The sequence below is a fragment of the Pempheris klunzingeri genome, chromosome 6, assembly GCF_042242105.1.
Source record: "Pempheris klunzingeri isolate RE-2024b chromosome 6, fPemKlu1.hap1, whole genome shotgun sequence".
Taxonomy (NCBI): domain Eukaryota; kingdom Metazoa; phylum Chordata; class Actinopteri; order Acropomatiformes; family Pempheridae; genus Pempheris; species Pempheris klunzingeri.
The window spans coordinates 12489940-12512878 of record NC_092017.1 but is presented as its reverse complement, the minus strand read 5'-3'; the positions used below and the strand labels follow the sequence as shown (position 1 = coordinate 12512878).

Below are 22939 nucleotides of genomic sequence, written 5' to 3'. Positions count from 1 at the left end.
TAAAATGATAAAATGAAGCACAACTTATATAAACATTTTGAAATCATAGTTTCCTAGTTACATTGTTAGTGACATCATGTTTCTGGCCATATACAGTACCGTGTTTTTGTGCATCTGTAATTTAAACAAACACCTACCAGGAAATATGCAGGTAAACCGAAAATGATGTAGAGATGTTTAGGAATTTTTAGATTGTATTTAAATCAATAAAGGGAAGTATGACATTTATCCTTTAAGAGTCTGGAATTTCAGTTGGCTCTGACCTGACGGACCCCATAAAATCTGTGTCTGGTAAGCTATTGTTTCACCGATAAGATCTTGTGCATTAAAGTAAACCATCACGCTTTAGCTGCACCTTTGTTTCCCGACAGCCTGAGGTGTTAGCGCCCGTGGCTGCAGGAAGGACTAAGTCCTCGTTTAGGAAACACTCCACATTGATTCTTATCTCTCTTCACAAACTGTTTGTTGTAGTACTGCTCGCAGTGTACTTTGTATGTATTTTCCCACTATTGATGTAGTAGTGGTTCATTACTTTAATCTCAGCATAGCATTCAGTATTGGTGAAAATCCTGTAGAATACAATAGTTTGACTGTAGGAGGACGATGGAAAGCATGTTTCAAATTTTTTATTGCTCTATTTTCACTTGCTCTGTCCACAGGGAGGTCAAAGTGCATCACTACAGCTTATCTTGCAGCATCTTGAACAAGTACAGATCAAGACGGACACCTGATGTCAAGATGGACTGTGCCTGTCATTTCCAACTGTACAGTTATTTTCATTATTATAAGCAGCTATGGATCTACGCATGTCTGACCTGCTCTTTGTGAAAGAGTGTATGCTTTTGGTGTAAGAAAGATTTGAAAGACATTAAAGGTGAAGTTGATATAATCTATCAGCCTAAAAGCATCACATAAATCAGGCAAATTATCATTTAAAATATACTTCAAGAGCAATGCACAATGCATTATATAAACAGGATCATCTGGAACAAGTAAAAGTAAAAGTAAAAGTACAGATTATGATAAAAGTCTCCAAACAGATTGTAGAATATCCCCTTTTAACTGTTACATGACAACACAGACTGATTATGGTTTTGTCATCAACAAAGTCTACCTAAAGTAAAGTCCAAAGCCTTACCGTAAAATGCATTTTCCAAGAAAAGGGTTGAGTCTTTTACTATTTAAGACTTCTCCCTCTTGTGCTGACCTCCCTGTTTGCAGAGAATAGAAAGGTTATCAGTTTGTAGGAAACTGGCTCCGGATTTTAGAAGGAAAGCGGAAGGAATATGCCTTCTTCTTTTTTTTTTTGAGATCACAGCCTACCTGGCAGTATCAGAATCAGTGTCTACGTTAAGTCCGCCAATGAGGGTCAAGGTGAAAGGAGCCCTATGCAGTGTGCCAACAGTGGCTAATTCTGAGTTACACCGACACTCTTCCTCCGAATGTTTTCTCTATAACTCACCATCTTAATGGTGAGTCACAAACAAAAAATTACAGTAATGGTAAGAGTGTGCTCCACTGCTGGAATACATCATGTCTCATTACAGACCCAGTCAACCTCATGTGGGGAAAACCCAGAGGAAAAGGATGTAGACTGTTGTGATATGGATGGTGAAATCTCATGGGAATAAAGGTAATAGGTTTTGATTAATATCTATAACATGGGTGTACAACATCGAATTAAAGACAAAACCGGAGATACTATGAAGACAGTAAATCAGTCTTGCTGACAACATAGGATTAAAACTTTGGCTTAAGTACTGACTACAAATAATGATAAAAGTATCCAACATAACAGGAAAACCCAGAGTTGAACGTTTTTGGTGCAACTTGCATTTTATAAACAGAAGCTCAACCATCAATTTGGTCCAGACTGAATTCCCCCGAGGATGAATCATATTGACTTTTCACTTATCCTGCAAAATATCTCAAAAACTATCCAGTGGGCTGGCATAAAATGTTTATACAGACATTCATGGTTCACAGGCCACATGAAAAATGACTTGAAAACATGACTGTCCTCCAGCATCACTACAGGTTTCAAGTTTGCGGTTTTCACTGAAAAGTCTCAACCACAGTTGGACGGATTGCCATGAAATTTTGTTCAGACATGAACGTCCTCCTCAGGATGAATTTTAATAACTGTGGTAATCCCTTAACTTTTTCTCTAGTCCCATCATCAGATCAACATTTCACTTTGCTCTCACTTTATAATATATACATATAACCACATACCTGCAAAAACTGATGACATTACCATCAGCCTCAACTGTACTGTGTGTTGAATGAACGTCAGCATGCTGACATGATAAACTAAGATTGTGAATGTGGTAATTTTTCTACCTGCTAAATATCAAAATGTTAGCATTATGGCTGTCTGACATCAGCGCTGCATTTCTGTTCAGCCTCACAGAGCTGTTAGTATGACTGTTACAATATGCTAAACCTTGGTTGGCAATCAAACTGCCTCTTTAGATGTCACTGTCAATTCAACTTCACACATAAACATCAAAATGTTTTTCCTGACCTTTAATACCTCTTCTTTGCTTCTTTGGGACTGCAGACCATATTTAATGTGCACACTGTCTGTGGACTTTATTTTGACACTTTTCTAGAACACACAACCTACTAAAAACCTCCTTAGAAACAGTGTGAAATGCGGGTCTGGGACACGGTGCTTTTTCCTTAGATAGTGCAGACCCCAGAGGGAAAACATCAGATCTTTTCAACAGGTTATCATGGCTATTTCAGCAGCATAAAGCATTAAAAAATGGATGAAAAAAAGTTTATTAAATCAAACTGGATGTGGAGGTAGAAGAAAAGAGAAAAAAAGGATCAGGCCTTTTCTAAAATATGTAATTGTTAAAGTGTGTTACTTTTTAATTCAATTCTTCCTAGCTTTTATTCTTGAGTTAATGTCTGACAAGCAGCAGTGTGGAGTTTAGTTTGAGGTTATCATGACTTGGCATCACCCAAAAACGATAGTGTGTAATCATTTCGAAAAGTGAAAGTCCCTCTTATCCTTTTCTGTTAAACAAGAAACTTTCCCTCAGAATAACAGGATATGTTTCTGATTCCAACTGACTCACCTCTTCCTGTATGGATAACACATTTGGCACCTGGCCTAAAGAAATTATTCTATTTTCAAGGGGAATAACGTTCGCAGAGTTCATACCACATCTTTCACATTCTCTTTTTTTTGCTTTCAGAGAACCAGAGCAAACACTTACATTCAGAAAAGTGTATTTGAATTAAATGATTGTAGTACAGATGGGTCAAAGCATTATGGTGTGGTTATCACATTGGATCTGTTAAATAAAGGCAGACGTTTTAAATTAGATGCAGATTTACACTATTTTTTGTCGTCAGACCAGGTGATCTCATAGTCGCTGAAAGCACTCTTCAGCTTCTCCACAGACACAGAATGGTCTGCTTTACCAAACGCCTGAAAATGGACAAGAAAACATTCGCATTATCACATTAAAATATAAGATTCAACTTTTAATGTCTCTCTGATGAAATGAACTTACAGTCGATTCTCCAAACACCCTCAGTTTTTTCTCTTGGCTGTTGTGCTCCATCTTCCCTCCTCCAAGGCATTTACACTCCATCCCCAAGGCCTCCATAGCCGGGTTGACCTTCTCAAATATGTGATCTAGAAATAATCATAGTCATTCCATTAATCAGAACAAACATTCTGGTTTACTAACAGTGCTTCACTTTAAGCAAGTTACGGTCATTAGTATGTGCAGCTGTTGCCTTATATGCATGTGTGTGTTTATTACAAATATTGGAACACACACACACACACACACACACACACACACATTAATGCTGGCATTACATCTGCCTTGTCCGCACAGTGTTTAAAGCACGTTTGCAGGATGCACCAAAAGGAGCTCGTAAACGTAAATCAGCTCATGCTGTTGCAGCAGTTGTGCTCAGGTCGGGCTGAAGGTTTGCACGTTATCTCGAGCTGAAGTGACGCACTTAACGCCCCTCTGCACAAAACTGCTCAACTTACTGTGATACTCGGCACTTTTAGTGCCTCGGACAATGTCTTTATGCATATCGCCATCTTTCACTTTCACTCTGACCAGAATGTACTTAAAGGTTCCCTCTGGATCAATCTCCACATCGGGGATTTTAGTCAGAGCGTCTGCCATTGCGACTGTAGCTTTGCTCATGAAACCGGAGACTCTCAGACTGTTCAGAGGTCTGCCAACGACAGACAACATGGTGCGCTCCCATTAACGCCTTTATTTAGATCAGCGCGTCTATTTCCTGTCTTAAAGAGGCAGACTCTTCATATGCAGCCATTGCTGTGCAGGATGAAGCTGCACTCGCAGGCTGGCGGCCCCATATGGCAGGAAGAGGGAACTGTGTAAATTAACCTCAAAATCCAGAAATCATGTAGCAATAATTATACTTGGTTGGTGTCAATGTACGTCAGCTTACATTTACTGATTCTTTTTGGGGTTTTTTAGCAAAAGGAAGAGGTCGACAATGTGACTAACATTTTTTCACCCTGGAGACTTTTTCTTTTATCTTTCCTGCAGCCAGAGAAGATTTTCCGCTGGTGTCTATCCGGAAGGTCAGAGGACAGAGACAGAGACAAAGCTGGTGGGGGTGAAGTGTTCAAGAACACTTTAGCGGGATAGATGTTTTTGCCATAGGCCCTTGAACCTGTGGTTGGTGGCTCATCCTTTAACCAGTAATCAGACCTGCAGCCTTTAATTTGGAGCCAAAAGAACTCAGACGTTCATCAGGAGGGAGTTTCCTGCTTTTTCACTCCAAAGACAGGGATAAGACAATGAGTTTCTGTGATTTATGGTGACTTAATGTGTCACTTTGTGCCCTGTAATATTCTCTATTAACCGAACAATGAAATAGTGTCAAAATGCAGTAGTAGGTGTTTTACTATTCTATTCATGTATAGTAGGTATAGTTGCACTAGCCCACCTTAATGCACAATGAATTGCAAGAATAGATCTGTGAGGTGGCCTTAATGGAGACTCCTAACCAGCTCACAGTGACAAAAGCATAAACCTAAGCATCTGTTTAGGGTGTTCTTATTAAAGCTGAAACTGAGTTTCATTGTTCTGTATGAGTTAATCATGAAGTTTATATGAATCTTTAGGGGAAAGGGTGGAGGTTAAGAGGTGTCAAGCAACAGAGGCTACTATGCAGCGCCACGGGTCAGAGAGGAAGGAAATAACTGTCACTTCCAGAAACAAAGGCAGCCAGCAGGCGCCTCTCCTCCTGCACTACACATTTCCCATCCCTGGACACTCATAAAACATGCCAGTAAACTGTTGGTTAGTTGGAGTAGCATTGTTTTTTCTCCCTCTTTCTTCTTTTGCTGAGCGCATCCTTTGACAGGACATGTCACTTGTTGTGTTTTTAACTGTGAAATGCATGTTTCAGTCTATGGATCATGACGCTTATACTAAGACTGGTCCAAATGGCTTTACAGACCAAAGATGGTCCCATTAGTGCTGCCAAAGATAACGCTATTTGCTTTCATTTGATGAAAAATAACTACATGTTCAAATCCAAATGAAGAAACAGTAGGAATGTCTTTGACACTCTAATCTCTCTCAGACGATCTGTCTCTTCACCTCACAGGATTTCACAGCTTTCAAATGGGGAATTTCCTTCTCAGTCGGCTTTCACTTCATACATATGCATATATATGCATACATTTAGAAAAAAGGGGGAAAAAAAGAAGCCAATAGGTAAAAGTGATTTAAAAGAGATTTAAATTTGCCTGCCTGATATCCTCAGGCAGAGAGTTCCTACTTCCTCTCCAGTATAAACAATATTTATACTGATGAGAAGAATCAACAAACAGGTCTTTCTAAAACAAAGGATTTTTTGGGCTCCCTAAGAAGAAAGAGGGAGATAAAGTTTCCAAGGACCCTAGAGGGATGGAGCAGTAGTGGCGGGGGTGTGGGGATTTCCAGTGAAAAGTCCGACGGTGATGACAGCTTCCAGGAAACTGGACCGGGCCAATGAAGCGTATAAAAGCAGGCACCTCTGCACATGAAATTCACAATCATCTCATCAGTGGATGTGCTGCGACATAAGAAACACAAAGACTCTTCTTTAAGTTCTCACACATACCACTTCAAATGGTGAGTGTAGAGGTATTCATTTAAATCTTTAAAGCAAATTTCTACAGTGTTTGCTTGTGGTCAGTAATTCATCTCTGGTATCAGTTTATCTTAATTTTTCTTTTTTACTTACTTTTTACAGGAGTTCTACTTTGGATCATGGATCAGCTTGAAGTTTCTATGCTCAAGTGTGTAAATCTAATGCAATCACAACCTTTTTTTTATAGATATGATTTTTTAAAAATCCATCCATAATACCCTGCCATCTAATATGTGTCTCTATTCTCCATCCTCAGTGCTGTGCATGTGGACTAGTGTAGAGTGCTGGTCCTACTACTATTCTAATACCACCATGAATTGGGAGCAAGCTAGAGCCTGGTGCAAGGTGCACTACACAGACATGGTGGCCATCCAGAACCAGGATGAGATTGAGCATCTTAACAGCTGGCTGCCCAAGAAACCCACTTACTACTGGATTGGAATCCGCAAGGTCAATGACGTCTGGACCTGGGTAGGGACCAACAAGGCTCTGACAGCAGAAGCAACCAACTGGGCAAAGGGCGAACCAAACAATGGCAAGAATGGACAGAGTATGGGGGTGAATGAGGATTGTGTGGAGATGTATGTTAAGAGGAACTTGCAGTCAGGCAAGTGGAACGATGAGAGGTGCACGAAGATGAAGACTGCTCTTTGCTACACAGGTGAGCAAAAGTTAGGGATTAAGATATTAGAGCTGCTCTTTTTCACCATCTTAGTTTTGGTATTCATGTTCATCTTTAGGGATTCTATTGATTTAACTGTTGTGAATGATCTATTGATGGTGTTTTTGATAATAAAAGCATGGAGAATTGTAATATCATGCAAACTATATGAAAGTACTTTCTCTTTTCTTAGCTGCCTGCAAAAATGACTCCTGCGCCTATGGAGACTGTGTAGAAACCATCAACAGCCATGAGTGTGCTTGCTTTGAAGGGTTTTACGGGGAGAAGTGTGAGCAAGGTAAGAAAATGCTAATTCTTTTAAGTTTGCATTACTTCAATTCACTTACAGCCAGGACTTAATATCTAATTGTCTTTTTTCTTTGTTGGCAGTTGTTAAGTGTAAAAAAGAGGAAGTGACTGTCCCATATAAAGGAAGAGTTAATTGCTCTCATAAGTATGGGGACTTCTCCTATGACTCCCTGTGTGAGTATTCCTGTGAGGAAGGATACCAGCTGAGTGTGTCAAGACCCCTGAAATGCACAGCCTCAGAAGAGTGGTCAGAGCAGCCTCCTACGTGTGAACGTGAGTTTTGCAAAGCAGCAAAAAATAAATAAGTGAAGTGATGTGATAGTGACCGATAATCACATTCAGAGCAAGTAAATATTAGAGCCTGCTGTAATGTGTTTTTGGTGATTTTGCCATCCACAGTGGTTCAGTGTCAGGAGCTGTCTTATCCAGACAGAGGATCCATGACGTGCTCCCATCCTCTGGGCCCCTCCAGCTATCAGTCTACCTGTGTTTTCACCTGTGATGAAGGTTATGTTCTTGTCGGGTCCCTATCTAACACTCTGCAATGTGAGGCATCAGGAAAGTGGAATGCCTCACAGCCATTTTGTGTTGGTACGCCCACATTTTTATGTTCAAAGGATTTTATCGTATCCACTATATCAATTGAATTTTGTATTGAAGTCTTTTGAAAATACTCCTACTGACCTCTTCTTTTCCTCCCTCTATCTTTCAGCGGTCCAGTGCCCTGCTCTCCAGGAGCTAGAAAATGGCGTTGCCAGCTGTGGAGACGATGCAGACATGAGGTTCACTTACGGAAACACCTGCAGCTTCAGCTGTGCCCCTGGCTACCACCTGGTGGGGCCGAGCTCAGTGACATGCATGTCAGCAGCTGAATGGAGTGAAAAGATGCCGCGCTGTGAAGGTGAGGGCGCACATAAATCTGTGTATTTGTACTCTGATTTTGTGCTATGTCATGAAAGTCTCATTCATCTTTTTTGATTTTCTTTTTAGCAATAGGATGTCCTGCTCCCGAGATTCCAACAAGTGCCCAGATCAGCTGCAGCCCTTCCCTGTCCTCACCTGCTTCTGCTGTGACCCACCATCCAGTTGGTATGGTCTGCTCTTTTAGCTGTGATGAAGGCCATGAGCTGCAAGGTGCACTTAGCATGGAATGTGCACATCCAGGCCAGTGGACCTCCACACCACCAAACTGCACAGGTATACACATGTACCAGTTTTACATGCATTATTTGTTTTTGCGTGTTAATTTATTGCATATTTATTTTTTGTTTCTTTGCATGCTCAAAGGCTTTGAGGTAGTGTTAGATGACTAAAATGAAATCTCTTTAACTAATATGTGATGGTTATCTAAATTCTTGCTGTCTTTTCCCACAGCTGTGAGATGCCCGTTGCTTGAGGCTCCTGAAAATGGTCGTATCAACTGCTCCAACAGTGAGCAAGTGTACAACACACAGTGCTCCTTCACATGCAATAAAGATTACTCATTAGAAAAACATGAGCTGCTGATCTGTGATCGTCATGGCAACTGGACCGGAGAGAAACCTACCTGCCAAGGTAAAACAAAGAGAGGGAGCTAATGCTGGGAGAAATTTAGATACAATACAAGATTAAAATACATGTTATAGTTTTATGGTTCAAATAATTCACACTTGATAATGTTTTCACAGCTTCCCCATCTCCAGTTACTGCCATTGCTTCTGGTGTGGCAACAGGAGGCACTCTATTATCTGCTCTTTCTCTGGCTATGTGGGTCTTGAAACGAATGAGGCAGAAGGCCACCAAGTTTGAGCTGAACAGGTTAGATGTGCATTCATCACTCTTAAATCATACATTCTTCTTTTATATGTGTATAAAAATACGTTTGTTGAATTGCAGTTCTAATCTACTGCTTTTGTCTTTTCTCACAGCAACTCTGAAATAGAGGCTCCTCCACAGGTGTACAAAAACAGCATTGACAGCCTCATATAAATCACAGTCATGTTCTTCAAAGATAACAGGGGACAACTGTATATATATATATCTTCAACAAAACTGTATGCCAGTCATAGTAATGTGTACAACATTAGTATAAAATTTGTTAACAGGAAACCCCAATATGTCAGAGCATTTGAATTTCATAATTTGCTTTGTAATGTAGCATTTATTTCCTCCCAAAGGGAGTTATATATTGAACACATTGTTCTACAGCTTTATGGACATGCTGGAAAGATGACTCTGTTCTTATCATTGTAAATTTAACATAACGTTGTGGGTGGATTGCCATGTCATTGTCAAACTGTGAATGATTTCACATATTGATTTCAGTATTTATGTTTTATTTATTTAACAGATAGTAATTTCATTTTAATTGAATTTTGAATGTTTCATATTTCTGTATTTTTATAGCAGTGCTGATTTTTATTATTCATAATACAACTTCAAACCACCATTTCCTTTTGGTCCTTTTTATGCATCTTCTAGTATCATGATTTACTGTCAGTTAAAAAAAACAAACATGTATTGTGAGTATTGTCTCTACACAGATACAGCGGTACAAAGATTCAGGTACCACACACACAACAACAGCCTATTCCCAGAACAGGGACATTTTTTGCTGGCAGTGCAGGACATCACATATTTTTTCAGGGGTCCAAGAACCTTTTTCCAAATATAATACAAACCTCTTGTCTGTTTCTGTGACCTCCATTACAAAGGTCAGGACAGAAACAGCAGCTGAATAACAGTGAGAGGTATGCAGAGGAGGAAGACCTCTGCTGCTGTGGGAGTCTGTTTTACAGATCATCACCATTGTTTGTTACACCAAGGTCTTCTAATGTCAGTATTTCAGCAAAATTAGAAATAGACTGGATATCTTATATCAGACCAAAGGCAACATCATGGGAAACTTAAATTCACAACATATCAGGATGAAGCAAGGTCACTAAAAACTGTCAACTAACAAACTGAAAGACATTTATTCTAGTAATGAGGTAATGGTTCTACACACAATAGGCTACCCAGTAACCAGTTTTCAAGTCAATATTTCAAAAGCAAAGAAGATTATAAAATGAGCTGTAAGTAAAACTCATGAAGGAATACATACTGTAAAGAAAAGAACACACACACATACACAGACTTGACTTACAGACAAACAGAGGACCAACAAGAGACACAAGGACGGGGAACCTGCAGGAAACAGAGGAGGCATGGCTGAACTCATGTCACGTAATCCTTACTGTGTTTTTTTTCATGTATTACTGAAAAATCCGCCCCCATCGTTACTAGAAACTGGTGGTATTTCCCAAAAGGTCTGTAATATAACAAGTAATTTAATCAATCATTCATCACAGCCATTCACTCTGTGCAGTAAACATCCAGGTATTCTATGATAATGTTGGACTGAATAGCCTATGAGAAATATAAAAAGCCGACACCAGGCCCCGCTTGCCACAAACTAACATTCACTCACTATACTGCTATGGGATAATGTTTTGAGTTTGATATGATTAGAAAAAAGAGGATTTTACTTACTTATTTCAAACAATTTAGAAAGTAAATAGTTTATATATCAAAATACCAATTGTAGGTAAGTAAACAAGCTCTTATTCAGTTATTTTTTATTAGGATTTTTTGTCTTTAATTCTTTGGATAGACAACAGACTCACTGAAAATGAAGTGGACATTATTCCTCCTCCTTGGTGAGTATGAGTTTAACACTAATGTATAGTTAATGATCTCTTCATGTCTCAACATCTGATGGTGAATTATAACAGTAGAGCTGTCCTCTGCTTTTTTTCTTTCAAAATATATTAGGTAGCTCCTTGGCTGAGATTACCTTGGGCTGGACATATCATCACTCAACCAAAACGATGAACTGGATCCAGGCTAGGCAGTGGTGCCAGGCCAGTTACACAGACATGGTGGTCATCCAAAACCAGATAGAGAACGACTACCTTGTCTCAAAGCTGCCAAACAGAGCTAAAAGTCCATATTACTGGATTGGAATTACTAAAAACCACAAGAATGAAACTTGGACCTGGATTGGTAACAACAGCACATGGGTTGGTGAGCACTCGTGGGCAGCAAATGAGCCCAACAACAACCACAGCACAGAGTTTTGCGTGGAGATCTACGTGAACAAGGGAGTAAACCGAGGAAAGTGGAATGATGAGAAATGTGCCAATCAAAAATACGCTGTTTGCTATAAAGGTATGTGAAGCTGTTTTTCAAGTTTGTAACACTTTCAAAAGTGGCAGAGGTTGACTTAGTGTTTTACTTTTTCTAACAGCCCAATGTAATGCAACATCATGTGGCAGAGGAATATGCCAGGAGACAACAGACAATATAACCTGCATCTGTGAACCTGGTTTTGTGGGAGATAGGTGCCAAACAGGTGAGGAGAAAGGTCTCTGAAATTAAGTCACCAAATATTACAGTAGATAAATCTTATTTAAAGGATAGGTTCATCTTTTCAAGTCTATCAGGGGTTTGTCATCGGAAACTGACCATTACTGCCCAACTTTGCAGTCTCCCTCACCACTACAGAGCTTTACAGTGTCTTTTGGCTTTAAGTCTGCAACTTTACTGCTTTCATTCACTCTCACTGCTCTGTTGTTGTTTTTGCCACAGTAGGCAGCTGTTTTCAACCATTATCAGCTCTAGATAGTAAACAGACAGAAAGAGCAGAACAAAAAGTGAGTGAATATCGGACTCATATTATTAAGGTGGACACAAACATTGTTGCAAATGCTCTTGTGCTAATGCAAATATTGCAATAAATATTGTTCTTTATAGGCTGGATAGACAGCTTGCTAACAGTTAAGTTGAATTTAGACGGTGATAATGATATCAGTGTTATGTTCACAGTTTGTTTCTGCTGCCTTAATTGAGACAAAAATCAATTATTGCAGGCTGACAAGAGGTGGTTAATTTTGTGCTTCTTGCTGTAAAACACACAGCCCCAGTGCAAACTTTGCATGTCAGTCTAAAGTGCTCTTCTTCCTGTGCAAGACCATTTGTATGTGAGGGCATACAAACTGGTCTGGTGTGACAGGTTGACTCTGCCAAACTTCAGTATATATTTATCTCAATACAAACACACATTCTGTTGCATAGACCTTTTTCCTATCTTCTTCCACAGAATATCCTTAATAGAGTTCAGACTCTAGACTCATTCTGCTCTTCGTCGGAATATTACATTTATTTTTTGACGGAGTTTTAACATGGTCATCAGAAGCCCTGCATCTGTTTCCTCTGTTTCCTGAGGCCAAGCTGAGGCTTGCATTAAAACAAATACTGGCATCAGCATGTATATCCTCTACAAAGCGCACTATTTTCACTGTAGAAAACTAGCACAAGATGTTATATAATTGTATCCATGTTAAAATTTGATATGTTTGTGCACCTAGCTGTGGAATGCCCCCCTCTGTCTGAGCCTGAAAACGGATACCTTAGCTGCACGGGAGGAAACCAGACCTTCAACTCAACCTGTCAATTTAAGTGCTTCAATGGCTTCCTCGTACGAGGCTCACCAGTTGTTGCCTGTGCGGTCACAGGGGTTTGGAGCGGCCCGAGACCTGTTTGCACAAGTAATTGTTTGAAGTTATGTAAAAGTTTAAAACATATTTCAAAAAAGAGTAAATGCACCAAAACCGAGGCTGAGCATTCTGGCTGCGCTGTTTCTCTGCAACAGTGATTCTGCTGCTGATGAATCAGTATGAGTAACTATTGTAATGGGCAACATCAAGAGTAGTTGTAGTAATAATAACTCATTTACAAAAGAAGTATCACCCTGACAAAAATGTAATTCATTTTCTCAGGCTATAAACAGGCTCTGCTGGCTGTAGCTGGGTGTGGAGCCATCTCAGCCCTCGGCTGTGTCTGTTTTTGCTGGATGAAACGCAGAAAAAGTCAGTATTTCTCAATTACACTGTGATGCAATTCATTGTTGTTGCAACAGACATTTGTAGTGATCTGTATATTTGTTAATTTCTCACAGGAAAGAAACTTGCACAAGTAAGGTCAGTGTTGAAATGTACTTGTCCAAAACAGCTCCACCCATAAATGCATGTATCCAACTTACTAAAATACGACATAAGAAGTATGCATCTGTTACTTAAAATACTATAAAGAATGACTGTAATGTGGCTATTCCTTCATAGGCAGCCTGAAGAAGTGACAAGTCCATCCAGGGAGGCCAAGGGATGAAGGACAACTGGAATTTCATTTATGTCTTCAAGATCTATATGATCCAAATTTTAAATATTTGCATCAATTTAGTACATTTAACAGTCACTGTGTGCACAGGCTGTCTGCAAGGATAATAATTTAGCTAAGCGCTTTGTCTACTCTACAGTATGTTAATGCTTAATTTGGACATACTGCACAAATATAATATGTGCATAATAGTAATAATGATGATACTTTATACAGCACTTTTTGAAAGCAAAATCACAAAATGCTCGATGATTGAAACAATTCAGGACATGAGGTGAATCAAATCAGACCCTTAAGATAAAAACGACATGACAGACCAATAAGATATGTTGGAACTAGAGTGCAAGAGTGCAGCATTAATAAAAGGCTTTTTTCAAAAACATGAGTTTTAAGAAGTGATCTGGAAAATGTCACCAATTCTGCAACCTCGCATTCTCAGGCGGGAGTGTGTGTGTGATTTTCATCATAGGTACACTTCAACTATGAGAGACAGAATGGGGGGAAAGAATCCAGGAAATCACATTGTAGGATTTTTAATGAATTAATTGGTAAATTCCTCGGTAAAATAAGTATTTGGTCACCTACAAACAAGCAAGATTTCTGGCTCTCACAGATCTGTAACTTCTTCTTTAAGAGGCTCCTTTGTCCTCCACTCGTTACCTGTATTAATGGCACCTGTTTGAACTCGTTATCTGTATAAAAGACACCTGTCCACAAACTCAAACAGTCACACTCCAAACTCCACTATGGCCAAGACCAAAGAGCTGTCAAAGGACACCAGAAACAAAATTGTAGACCTGAACCAGGCTGGGAAGACTGAATCTGCAATAGGTAAGCAGCTTGGTGTGAAGAAATCAACTGTGGGAGCAATTATTAGAAAATGGAAGACATACAAGACCACTGATAATCTCCCTCGATCTGGGGCTCCACGCAAGATCTCACCCGGTGGGGTCAAAATGATCACAAGAACGGTGAGCAAAAATCCCAGAACCACACGGGGGGACCTAGTGAATGACCTGCAGAGAGCTGGGACCAAAGTAACAAAGGCTACCATCAGTAACACACTACGCCGCCAGGGACTCAAATCCTGCAGTGCCAGACGTGTCCCCCTGCTTAAACCAGTACATGTCCAGGCCCGTCTGAAGTTTGCTAGAGAGCATTTGGATGATCCAGAAGAGGATTGGGAGAATGTCATATGGTCAGATGAAACCAAAATAGAACTTTTTGGTAAAAACTCAACGTGTTTGGAGGAGAAAGAATGCTGAGTTGCATCCAAAGAACACCATACCTACTGTGAAGCATGGGGGTGGAAACATCATGCTTTGGGGCTGTTTTTCTGCAAAGGGACCAGGACGACTGATCCGTGTAAAAGAAAGAATGAATGGGGCCATGTATCGTGAGATTTTGAGTGAAAACCTCCTTCCATCAGCAAGGGCATTGAAGATGAAACTTGGCTGGGTCTTTCAGCATGACAATGATCCCAAACACACCGCCCGGGCAACGAAGGAGTGGCTTCGTAAGAAGCGTTTCAAGGTCCTGGAGTGGCCTAGCCAGTCTCCAGATCTCAACCCCATAGAAAATCTTTGAAGGGAGTTGAAAGTCCGTGTTGCCCAGCGACAGCCCCAAAACATCACTGCTCTAGAGGAGATCTGCATGGAGGAATGGGCCAAAATACCAGCAACAGTGTGTGAAAACCTTGTGAAGACTTACAGAAAACGTTTGACCTCTGTCATTGCCAACAAAGGGTATATAACAAAGTATTGAGATTAACTTTTGTTATTGACCAAATACTTATTTTCCACCATAATTTGCAAATAAATTCTTTAAAAATCAGACAATGTGATTTTCTGGATTTTTTTTTCTCATTCTGTCTCTCATAGTTGAAGTGTACCTATGATGAAAATTACAGGCCTCTCTCATCTTTTTAAGTGGGAGAACTTGCACAATTGGTGGCTGACTAAATACTTTTTTGCCCCACTGTATGTGATACTTCATTATTAGGTCATGCTTATGTATACTGAAAACATTCATTTACAACATTACACTTGCATTTCTGTGGCATCTTTGTTAAGAATAAATTTAATTGAATAAAACATATCTGTGAGTAGTCTGTGTGTGTGTGTGTGTGTGTGTGTGTGTGTGAGTGAGGACTCACCGCCCTATTGGGGACAGAACAGTAGCCCCCATTATGTACGACATCATTCAGTTTTAGGGTGAAGACTTGGTTGAAGGGTAGGGTACTGTTAGGTTTAAGTCAAGGTTAGTGTTAGAGTTAGCCAAGTAGTGGTTATGGTCAGGATTCTCCGGAAAATTAATGTAAGTCAATGTAATGAACTCTGAAGCGACGTGGAAACACAATTGTGCATGTGTGTATTTGTGTGTGTGTGTGTGTGTGTTCCCATATTAGTTTGGGTGGTGGAGCAGTGCCCTTCCTGAAGGGAAGTTACGGCAAAAGTGATATTGCAAAATTGACTCATTCTCTGAAGGGCAACTAATACCATTTTGCCACTTGTCATCTGCTAAGCGGAATAAATGCAACAAGAATGAGCGACTGAAGTCAGATCAAATGGTAAGACCTGTAAAAATATCAGTGCAAGTGTTGTACATTCATACATGCATGAATACATACTATACATTCACACATATGCAATTATGACAAATCTAATTCTTCTTCTATTGCAGATGTTGCAAGAATCAGTTGATACAAAACGACGCCTGCTTCGCAGGGTGCTGATAGCTATATTCATTGTATTTGGTCAAGGTGAGTCTTCATAATCTCACAGGCACCAAACTCTTTCAAACTCCATTCTTGTCTTGTTTTATCCATTTAATTTTGTCTCATCATCCACATACCTAATCTTAGACCTCAGCAGTGGAGGAGGAGCACAGGCGTGGACCTACAGCACCAGCACCAGTCCAAACCGTAGATGGCTTGAGGCCCGCCAGTGGTGCCAGCAGCACTTCACAGACATGGTGGCCATCCAGAACCAGGAGGAGAGTGACTTCCTCAACAAACTGCTGCCATTGCACCAAAATTATTACTGGATAGGCCTTAACAAATCAAATGGAAGGTGGATCAGGGTACGAACCAATGAGGAGGTTCCCGAGGAGGCTCAGAACTGGGCGCCAAAGGAGCCGGATGATATACCAGGTCAGGACTGTGTGGAGATATACATTAAAAGGAAATCCGACACAGCCAAGTGGAACAATGAGAACTGTCGCAAGAAGAAGGGAACCGTCTGCTACACTGGTAAAACATTGTTTATTTTGCTTGATGGATGTATTTACTGATGGACGCATGACAGAACATGAGATCTCTGTCTGTTTGCATATAGAGTCTTGTACACAGGATTCCTGCAGTGCAAATGCAGACTGTGTGGAGACCATAGGGAATTATACCTGCCAGTGCCACCCGGGCTTCATGGGATCTCGCTGTGAAGAGGGTGAGCAAACGTTGTCATTATATAATTAGAGTTAAATCAATCTATGAGCTCTCTTTGTGAGGAGTTAATAATATCTTATTGCTTGTTTTTTCTTCAGCAATTGCATGCAAACCCTTGCTGGATCCAGAACAGGGGTTTAGCAACTGTTTCCATCCCTTTGGGTCCAATCGATTCAACTCTTCCTGCCGTTTCCACTGTGAACTTGGCTTTCAGTTGGTAGGCGTACCCCAGCTGTTTTGCCAAGCCAGTGGACAATGGAACCACCCTGTTCCTCTCTGTCAAGGTATGTCAACTGGATATCAACAATGCCACAAGAACTGTTATTTCAGATCTCAAAGTTGCAAAGAAAATATTTCTCACTGTCTATCTCAGCTGAACAGTGTCCAGTTCTGAACGACACCAACATCAGTGCAGGTAGCATGAACTGCAGCCACCCCATTGCTCCCTACAGCTACAACTCAACCTGTAAGGTCAGGTGTGATGAAGGCTATGAGAGTAGTGGAGCAGACCAGATATGTTGTGACCACACCGGCCAGTGGACAGCCAGTATACCAACATGCACAGGTAGAGTGAGTGTCATTACCTTTCAAAGTAAAATTAGACATAATTCTATTTTGAATTATATCATTAGACTAATCATTAGATCTAATTAAACATGTAATCATTTAATGTTAGTAATGGCTATTTTCTGTGAAGCACTTTCCAAATACCTTTTGTGAGATACCATTTTTCATTTACTTCCCTCTTTGTAATACACGACTCCTGCTGATAGATTGACAGCCAACTTTTACAAATACTTAGCTGGCCTCAGTGTGTAGTCACATCCTGTCCAGACAGCACAGCAGATCACAATCAGGTCACACCTGTTATCACTTTATTTCACACTCATTTACGCTTTCATTTGGAAAACAACAATGTAATTTAATGTGGGAAGGCAGTTGCCATAAATCACGTCAGCGTGGTTATTCATACCCCCACCTCACGCTCATGTCATGTTATTAAAGTGAGGTCATAGACGCAATGCACTTACGTATTTCATTGATTTCCACTGAGTGGATTATTTGTGATTGATCTTTATCCCACCACAGTAAACAGTAAAAGTGTTCCCCCTTTTTTTGTTTCCTGTTTCTGGTAACATGACATGTGTGGACACTCTGGAGCCTTTCTCCTTTGGCTCACAGTGTGAACTCACATGCCAGGAAGGCTACTACATAACTGGAGACAACACACTCACCTGTCTGGCATCTGGACAATGGAGCAAACATTCGCCTACATTTATAGTCAGGGCTCCCTGAAAGCAACACAAGCTATCTGAAAATACAAAAATGTGTACACGGCTGTGATGAGTAAAAGTGTGTCTTCCTCCCCAGTGGTACAGTGCAGTAGTCTAAAAACTCCACCCAATGCCTCCATGCAATGCCAGGACCCTATAGGAGAGCACAGCTTCAGCTCAATATGCACCGTGATATGCCAAGAAGGATTTGATTTGATTGGCACAAACATGACAAAATGCTCTTCAGAGGGCAACTGGAGTCATCCACTTCCTGTTTGCCAAGGTATGACCTTAGAGGACTGACGGAGAAATGATCATGATCAAAATGAAACCACAGTCTGTTCTCATTACTCCTTCAGCTTAAAACAGCAGTTTATTAAGCAGTTTATTTATTTTTTGTTGTTTTTTTAACTTTTTTGTATTTGTCATGCTTGTGTAATGCTTCCCTCTCCCCCGGGTATCTGTATGTCTTCAAGTGAAGAGGTGTAATCCAATAAGGCACCTTCCTCATGGCTCCTTAGTCTGCTCTGACCCAAATGGCCACTTCAGTTTTGGTTCTCGGTGCACATCATCCTGTGACAAGGGCTTTCTACTAAACGGAACAGCCAACGCTGAATGCAACTCCCTGGGCATGTGGAGTGCAGACATACCACATTGCTTGGGTAAAAAATAATTATAATATAATAAAATGCCTATATAATAATCTGTTGTTGTTGTATGGTATGCTGGTATCACTTTACCACCTAAAGTTCTAAAATATCTCGGTCTGTGTTTCCCCTCCAGCTCAGAGATGTCCCATTCTGAACTCTCCCTCTCATGGCTCCTTAGTCTGCTCTGATCCTCATGGAAAGTTCAGTTTTGGTTCTCAGTGCACATCATCCTGTGACGAGGGCTTTCTACTAAACGGAACAGCCAACGCTGAATGCAACTCCCTGGGCATGTGGAGTGCAGACATACCACATTGCTTGGGTAAAAAATAATTATAATATAATAAAATGCCTATATAATAATCTGTTGTTGTTGTATGGTATGCTGGTATCACTTTACCACCTAAAGTTCTAAAATATCTCGGTCTGTGTTTCCCCTCCAGCTCAGAGATGTCCCACTCTGAATTCTCCCTCTCATGGCTCCTTAGTCTGCTCTGATCCTCATGGAAAGTTCAGTTTTGGTTCTCAGTGCACAACATCCTGTGACGAGGGCTTTCTACTAAACGGAACAGCCAACGCTGAATGCAACTCCCTGGGCATGTGGAGTGCAGACATACCACATTGCTTGGGTAAAAAATAATTATAATATAATAAAATGCCTATATAATAATCTGTTGTTGTTGTATGGTATGCTGGTATCACTTTACCACCTAAAGTTCTAAAATATCTCGGTCTGTGTTTCCCCTCCAGCTCAGAGATGTCCCACTCTGAATTCTCCCTCTCATGGCTCCTTAGTCTGCTCTGATCCTCATGGAAAGTTCAGTTTTGGTTCTCAGTGCACAACATCCTGTGACGAGGGCTTTCTACTAAACGGAACAGCCAACGCTGAATGCAACTCCCTGGGCATGTGGAGTGCAGACATACCACATTGCTTGGGTAAAAAATAATTATAATATAATAAAATGCCTATATAATAATCTGTTGTTGTTGTATGGTATGCTGGTATCACTTTACCACCTAAAGTTCTAAAATATCTCGGTCTGTGTTTCCCCTCCAGCTCAGAGATGTCCCACTCTGAACTCTCCCTCTCATGGCTCCTTAGTCTGCTCTGATCCTCATGGAAAGTTCAGTTTTGGTTCTCAGTGCACATCATCCTGTGAGGAGGGCTTTGTCCTGAATGAGACGGCTGATACAGAGTGCACCTCTCTGGGCACGTGGAGTAGAGAATTACCAGGCTGTCATGGTAATAATTTGTTATATAAATCTGCTGCACTAGGCATATATTCCTTTCTGCTGAGTGCACATTATTGTACACTTGTGATTTAGACTGTGGGTATGTCTCCATACATCAATTTATATTTTTACCAACACACCAGGTATGTAATTAACTAGCCATGCCTTATATCAATAGTTAGGTCTTGAAGGAAATATCCCTTTTTGTGACTTTACTTCAGAACATGGTTTAGTTTGAAGCTGATGGTGATACTGTTTGTTTAATGTGCAGCACACCAATGCCCCCTACTGGTTAAGGCTCCACAACATGGGCGGATGAACTGTAGTCATCCACACTCTCCTCTCAGCTATGGCTCCCGCTGTCACTTTGAATGCAATGAGGGTTTCTGGTATCAGAACAGCCCATCCAATGTAACTTCATACAACTTCTGTCTTTTCCATATCTCAGCTGTACAGTGTAAGGCCATTCATGCCTTGTCTTCACGCCTGACTATGAACTGTTCCCATCCCCTGGGGAATTTCAGCTTTGGCTCCCAGTGTCTTTTCACCTGTAGAGAGGGATTCTCCCTGAATGGCACAGGGGCGCTGTTTTGCTCTTCCACTGGGTTTTGGAATGCCAGCCTACCTGAATGCACAGGTAAATAGATTTTTTGGTAATAGGTAGGTGTGATGTTTACCATTGTCACCACCTTAATTTAGCCTGTTAGCATGCTGACATTTCCTGATGAGCTCTAAAGAAACAGCTGAGGCAAATGGGAATTTCATTAGTTTAGCAGGTATTTGGTCATGAATCAAAGTATTTGACCTGGTGATGGCAGTAGAAAGAAAGTTAACTGACCACCAAAGAGATCAGAATTCTTCCTTAGGGAGACATGAATATGTGCAGCAAATTTCATGACCATCCATCCAGTAGCTGTATAGACTTCTCACTAAAAACCAGAAATGTTAACCTAATGGTGGCACTAGAGGAAAAAATCTCCAGTGTGGGAACCATGAAAGTCTCTACTAAATTTTTATACCAATTCGTCCAGTAAATGATGAAACATTTAACAGAATAAGTAAATAATACTTTGACTTGCTGGTGGTGCTAAAGAAGAAGTCAGAGGATCATCAAAGTCATTAAGATTCATCCTCTGGGAACTATGAAGTTGTTGTTGAAATACTGCAGTCTCGGGCCACCAGCTAGTTCAAAAAGTTGCATTTATTGTGATTTTTTTTGTGTTCCAGTGGAAGGTATGCCAACGGGGGCTGCCATGCTGATGTATACGGGTGTAGGAGCAGTTTCTGTTGTCGTACCACTTGTCCTGATAGGACTGGGTTTGTTGATTATAATGCGATTTAAGAAAAGAGGTGAGACCTACTGTACTGATGCTGTTTCACATACACACACACACACACACACACACACACACACACACACACAACATGTTATAGTACTCACAGTGTTTCACTGTTCCTTATTTCTGATCTTTGCAGAAACTCCAATCATGTCTGATTCAGCAACGTGGGAAGAACAAGAAAATCCAGCATTTGAATTCTGATGTTTTTGTTTTTTGACCTTTTTTGAAGCAAATCATTTCAAAAACTGCAACCTAATGCTTGTTATTATCATATGAAGCTTGGTGGTGATTGTGTGATACTGATAACAATAAATTGAAAAAAGAGCAGAGCTTCACATTAACTGTCATTTCTTCCTTAAAATGTTGATATTTGTGCACATTTTGAATGAAAACCTTTTGTTATTGAAGAACCCAAATCATGCTACACAGTTAAAGTGAAGTTTATGTTTTGCTTTTTGGCCTGATTGTGTATTTCTTAGTTGACAATAAACAATCAGCAATTCTTGAATCGTCCTGTTTTATTTTATCTTTTGCTGACTCCCCCAATATTACACATTAAGCATGTGATCAGTGTTGGCATTCTTTCACCAATGTCCAGTGTGGTTCGGTCCAGTGTGGGGTGACCCAGTCTTGCTGATGCCATCCCTAGCAGCTTGGTTTATCCGCATTTGACCTCCCCCATTGGGCCCAATACTGTGGAGTCAGTTGGGGAGGTTGCAGCAAAACTCAGAGTTTGCCAAACTGCCACAAAGTGTGAGTTTAATACATTTGGTGGCCTGAAAGCTCCAGCCACTGTGCGGTGATATATTATTAGGCTTAGCTCAATGTGTCACATTGGGCACTGATCCCACATTCAGGGGCAATTCACCAACCCCACAGTGACTGAAGTATATTGAATTTAAAGACCTGAACTAATGCTCACATGGTGTTGAAAATATATTCCTCATTAGGAATGATGCACACTTAACAATTTAGGTGTAAATCCATTGTCTGAATTAACTGTGAAATTTCTATTGTATGGCTGTATCTATGCATCGGTGCCAACAAAGTACCCCCTGACTTTAAATATGTGCTGCAAATCGCCAATGGAGTATCTTCAGCAAAGCGTGTGCATCTGTCTTGGCGCTGCAACAGCATGAAGCCAATTATAGCGGTTAAAAGACAGAGGGTTTGTGGCCTGTGGTTGGCATGAAGGGTGCAATAAATAACCGAACTGTTGACAGGAAACTGTTTGGCTACCGTCAGAATAATAATGAGGTTATTGCTACCCGCTGTGACCGTATGATCACGGTTTGATTATTTTTCTCATCCCACCCACTGCTGCTGGCAGCCATATATGTGTGCCAACTGCACACAGACTTGCGCACAAGAAGGGAAAAAGCCCCCGCAGGTGACCATCTTGGCTTTCTTCCCTGATATTTAAGTCTGGCTTTCCTCCCTTCATCTACCTCTAAAGATACAAGGAAATGCATTATGATACTTTGGTCCCTACAACAAAGAGTGTTGTTCCTTCTAACACATGAGCATGCACACATGCACAAGCCAGCAGACACTTAGAGCAGATACAGACACAGATACAAAGGCAGACTCAAAGGAACACACTCAGTATACTCTGCTGCACACTTCTTTAGCTCTGGTTGGCAGTAGCATACCACGGTGACAGACAGTTAGATTGTTCCTGA

At 40.6% G+C, this 22939-nt stretch overlaps 3 protein-coding genes across 3 annotated transcripts; 2 read left to right on the top strand and 1 right to left on the bottom strand.

Moving 5' to 3' along the window:
* Window positions 1-2514: 2514 nt before the first annotated feature.
* LOC139202842 (14 kDa phosphohistidine phosphatase) lies at window positions 2515-4249 on the bottom strand. The gene is made up of 3 exons (XM_070832430.1): window positions 4025-4249; window positions 3531-3655; window positions 2515-3445 (listed from the first exon to the last, which is right to left on the bottom strand). The coding sequence occupies exons 1-3, from the start codon at window positions 4236-4238 to the stop codon at window positions 3353-3355; spliced, it is 432 nt and encodes a 143-aa protein (XP_070688531.1). The 5' UTR covers window positions 4239-4249; the 3' UTR covers window positions 2515-3352.
* Window positions 4250-6279: 2030 nt separating this feature from the next.
* On the top strand, window positions 6280-21760 carry selp (selectin P). Its single transcript, XM_070832187.1, has 25 exons — window positions 6280-6304; window positions 6413-6817; window positions 7011-7115; window positions 7208-7399; window positions 7526-7717; window positions 7839-8027; window positions 8117-8323; window positions 8501-8680; window positions 8794-8923; window positions 9034-9083; window positions 15808-15890; window positions 16004-16082; window positions 16185-16571; window positions 16657-16764; window positions 16862-17047; window positions 17137-17328; window positions 18135-18320; window positions 18514-18699; window positions 18821-19006; window positions 19128-19313; window positions 19435-19620; window positions 19742-19927; window positions 20189-20554; window positions 21145-21267; window positions 21394-21760. Coding segments are annotated over exons 1-25 (4356 nt in total). The 5' UTR covers window positions 6280-6303; the 3' UTR covers window positions 21459-21760.
* On the top strand, window positions 10776-13438 carry LOC139202782 (L-selectin-like). The gene is made up of 7 exons (XM_070832357.1): window positions 10776-10803; window positions 10919-11314; window positions 11394-11498; window positions 12514-12693; window positions 12925-13014; window positions 13104-13125; window positions 13267-13438. The coding sequence occupies exons 1-7, from the start codon at window positions 10776-10778 to the stop codon at window positions 13310-13312; spliced, it is 867 nt and encodes a 288-aa protein (XP_070688458.1). The 3' UTR covers window positions 13313-13438.
* Window positions 21761-22939: the final 1179 nt, after the last annotated feature.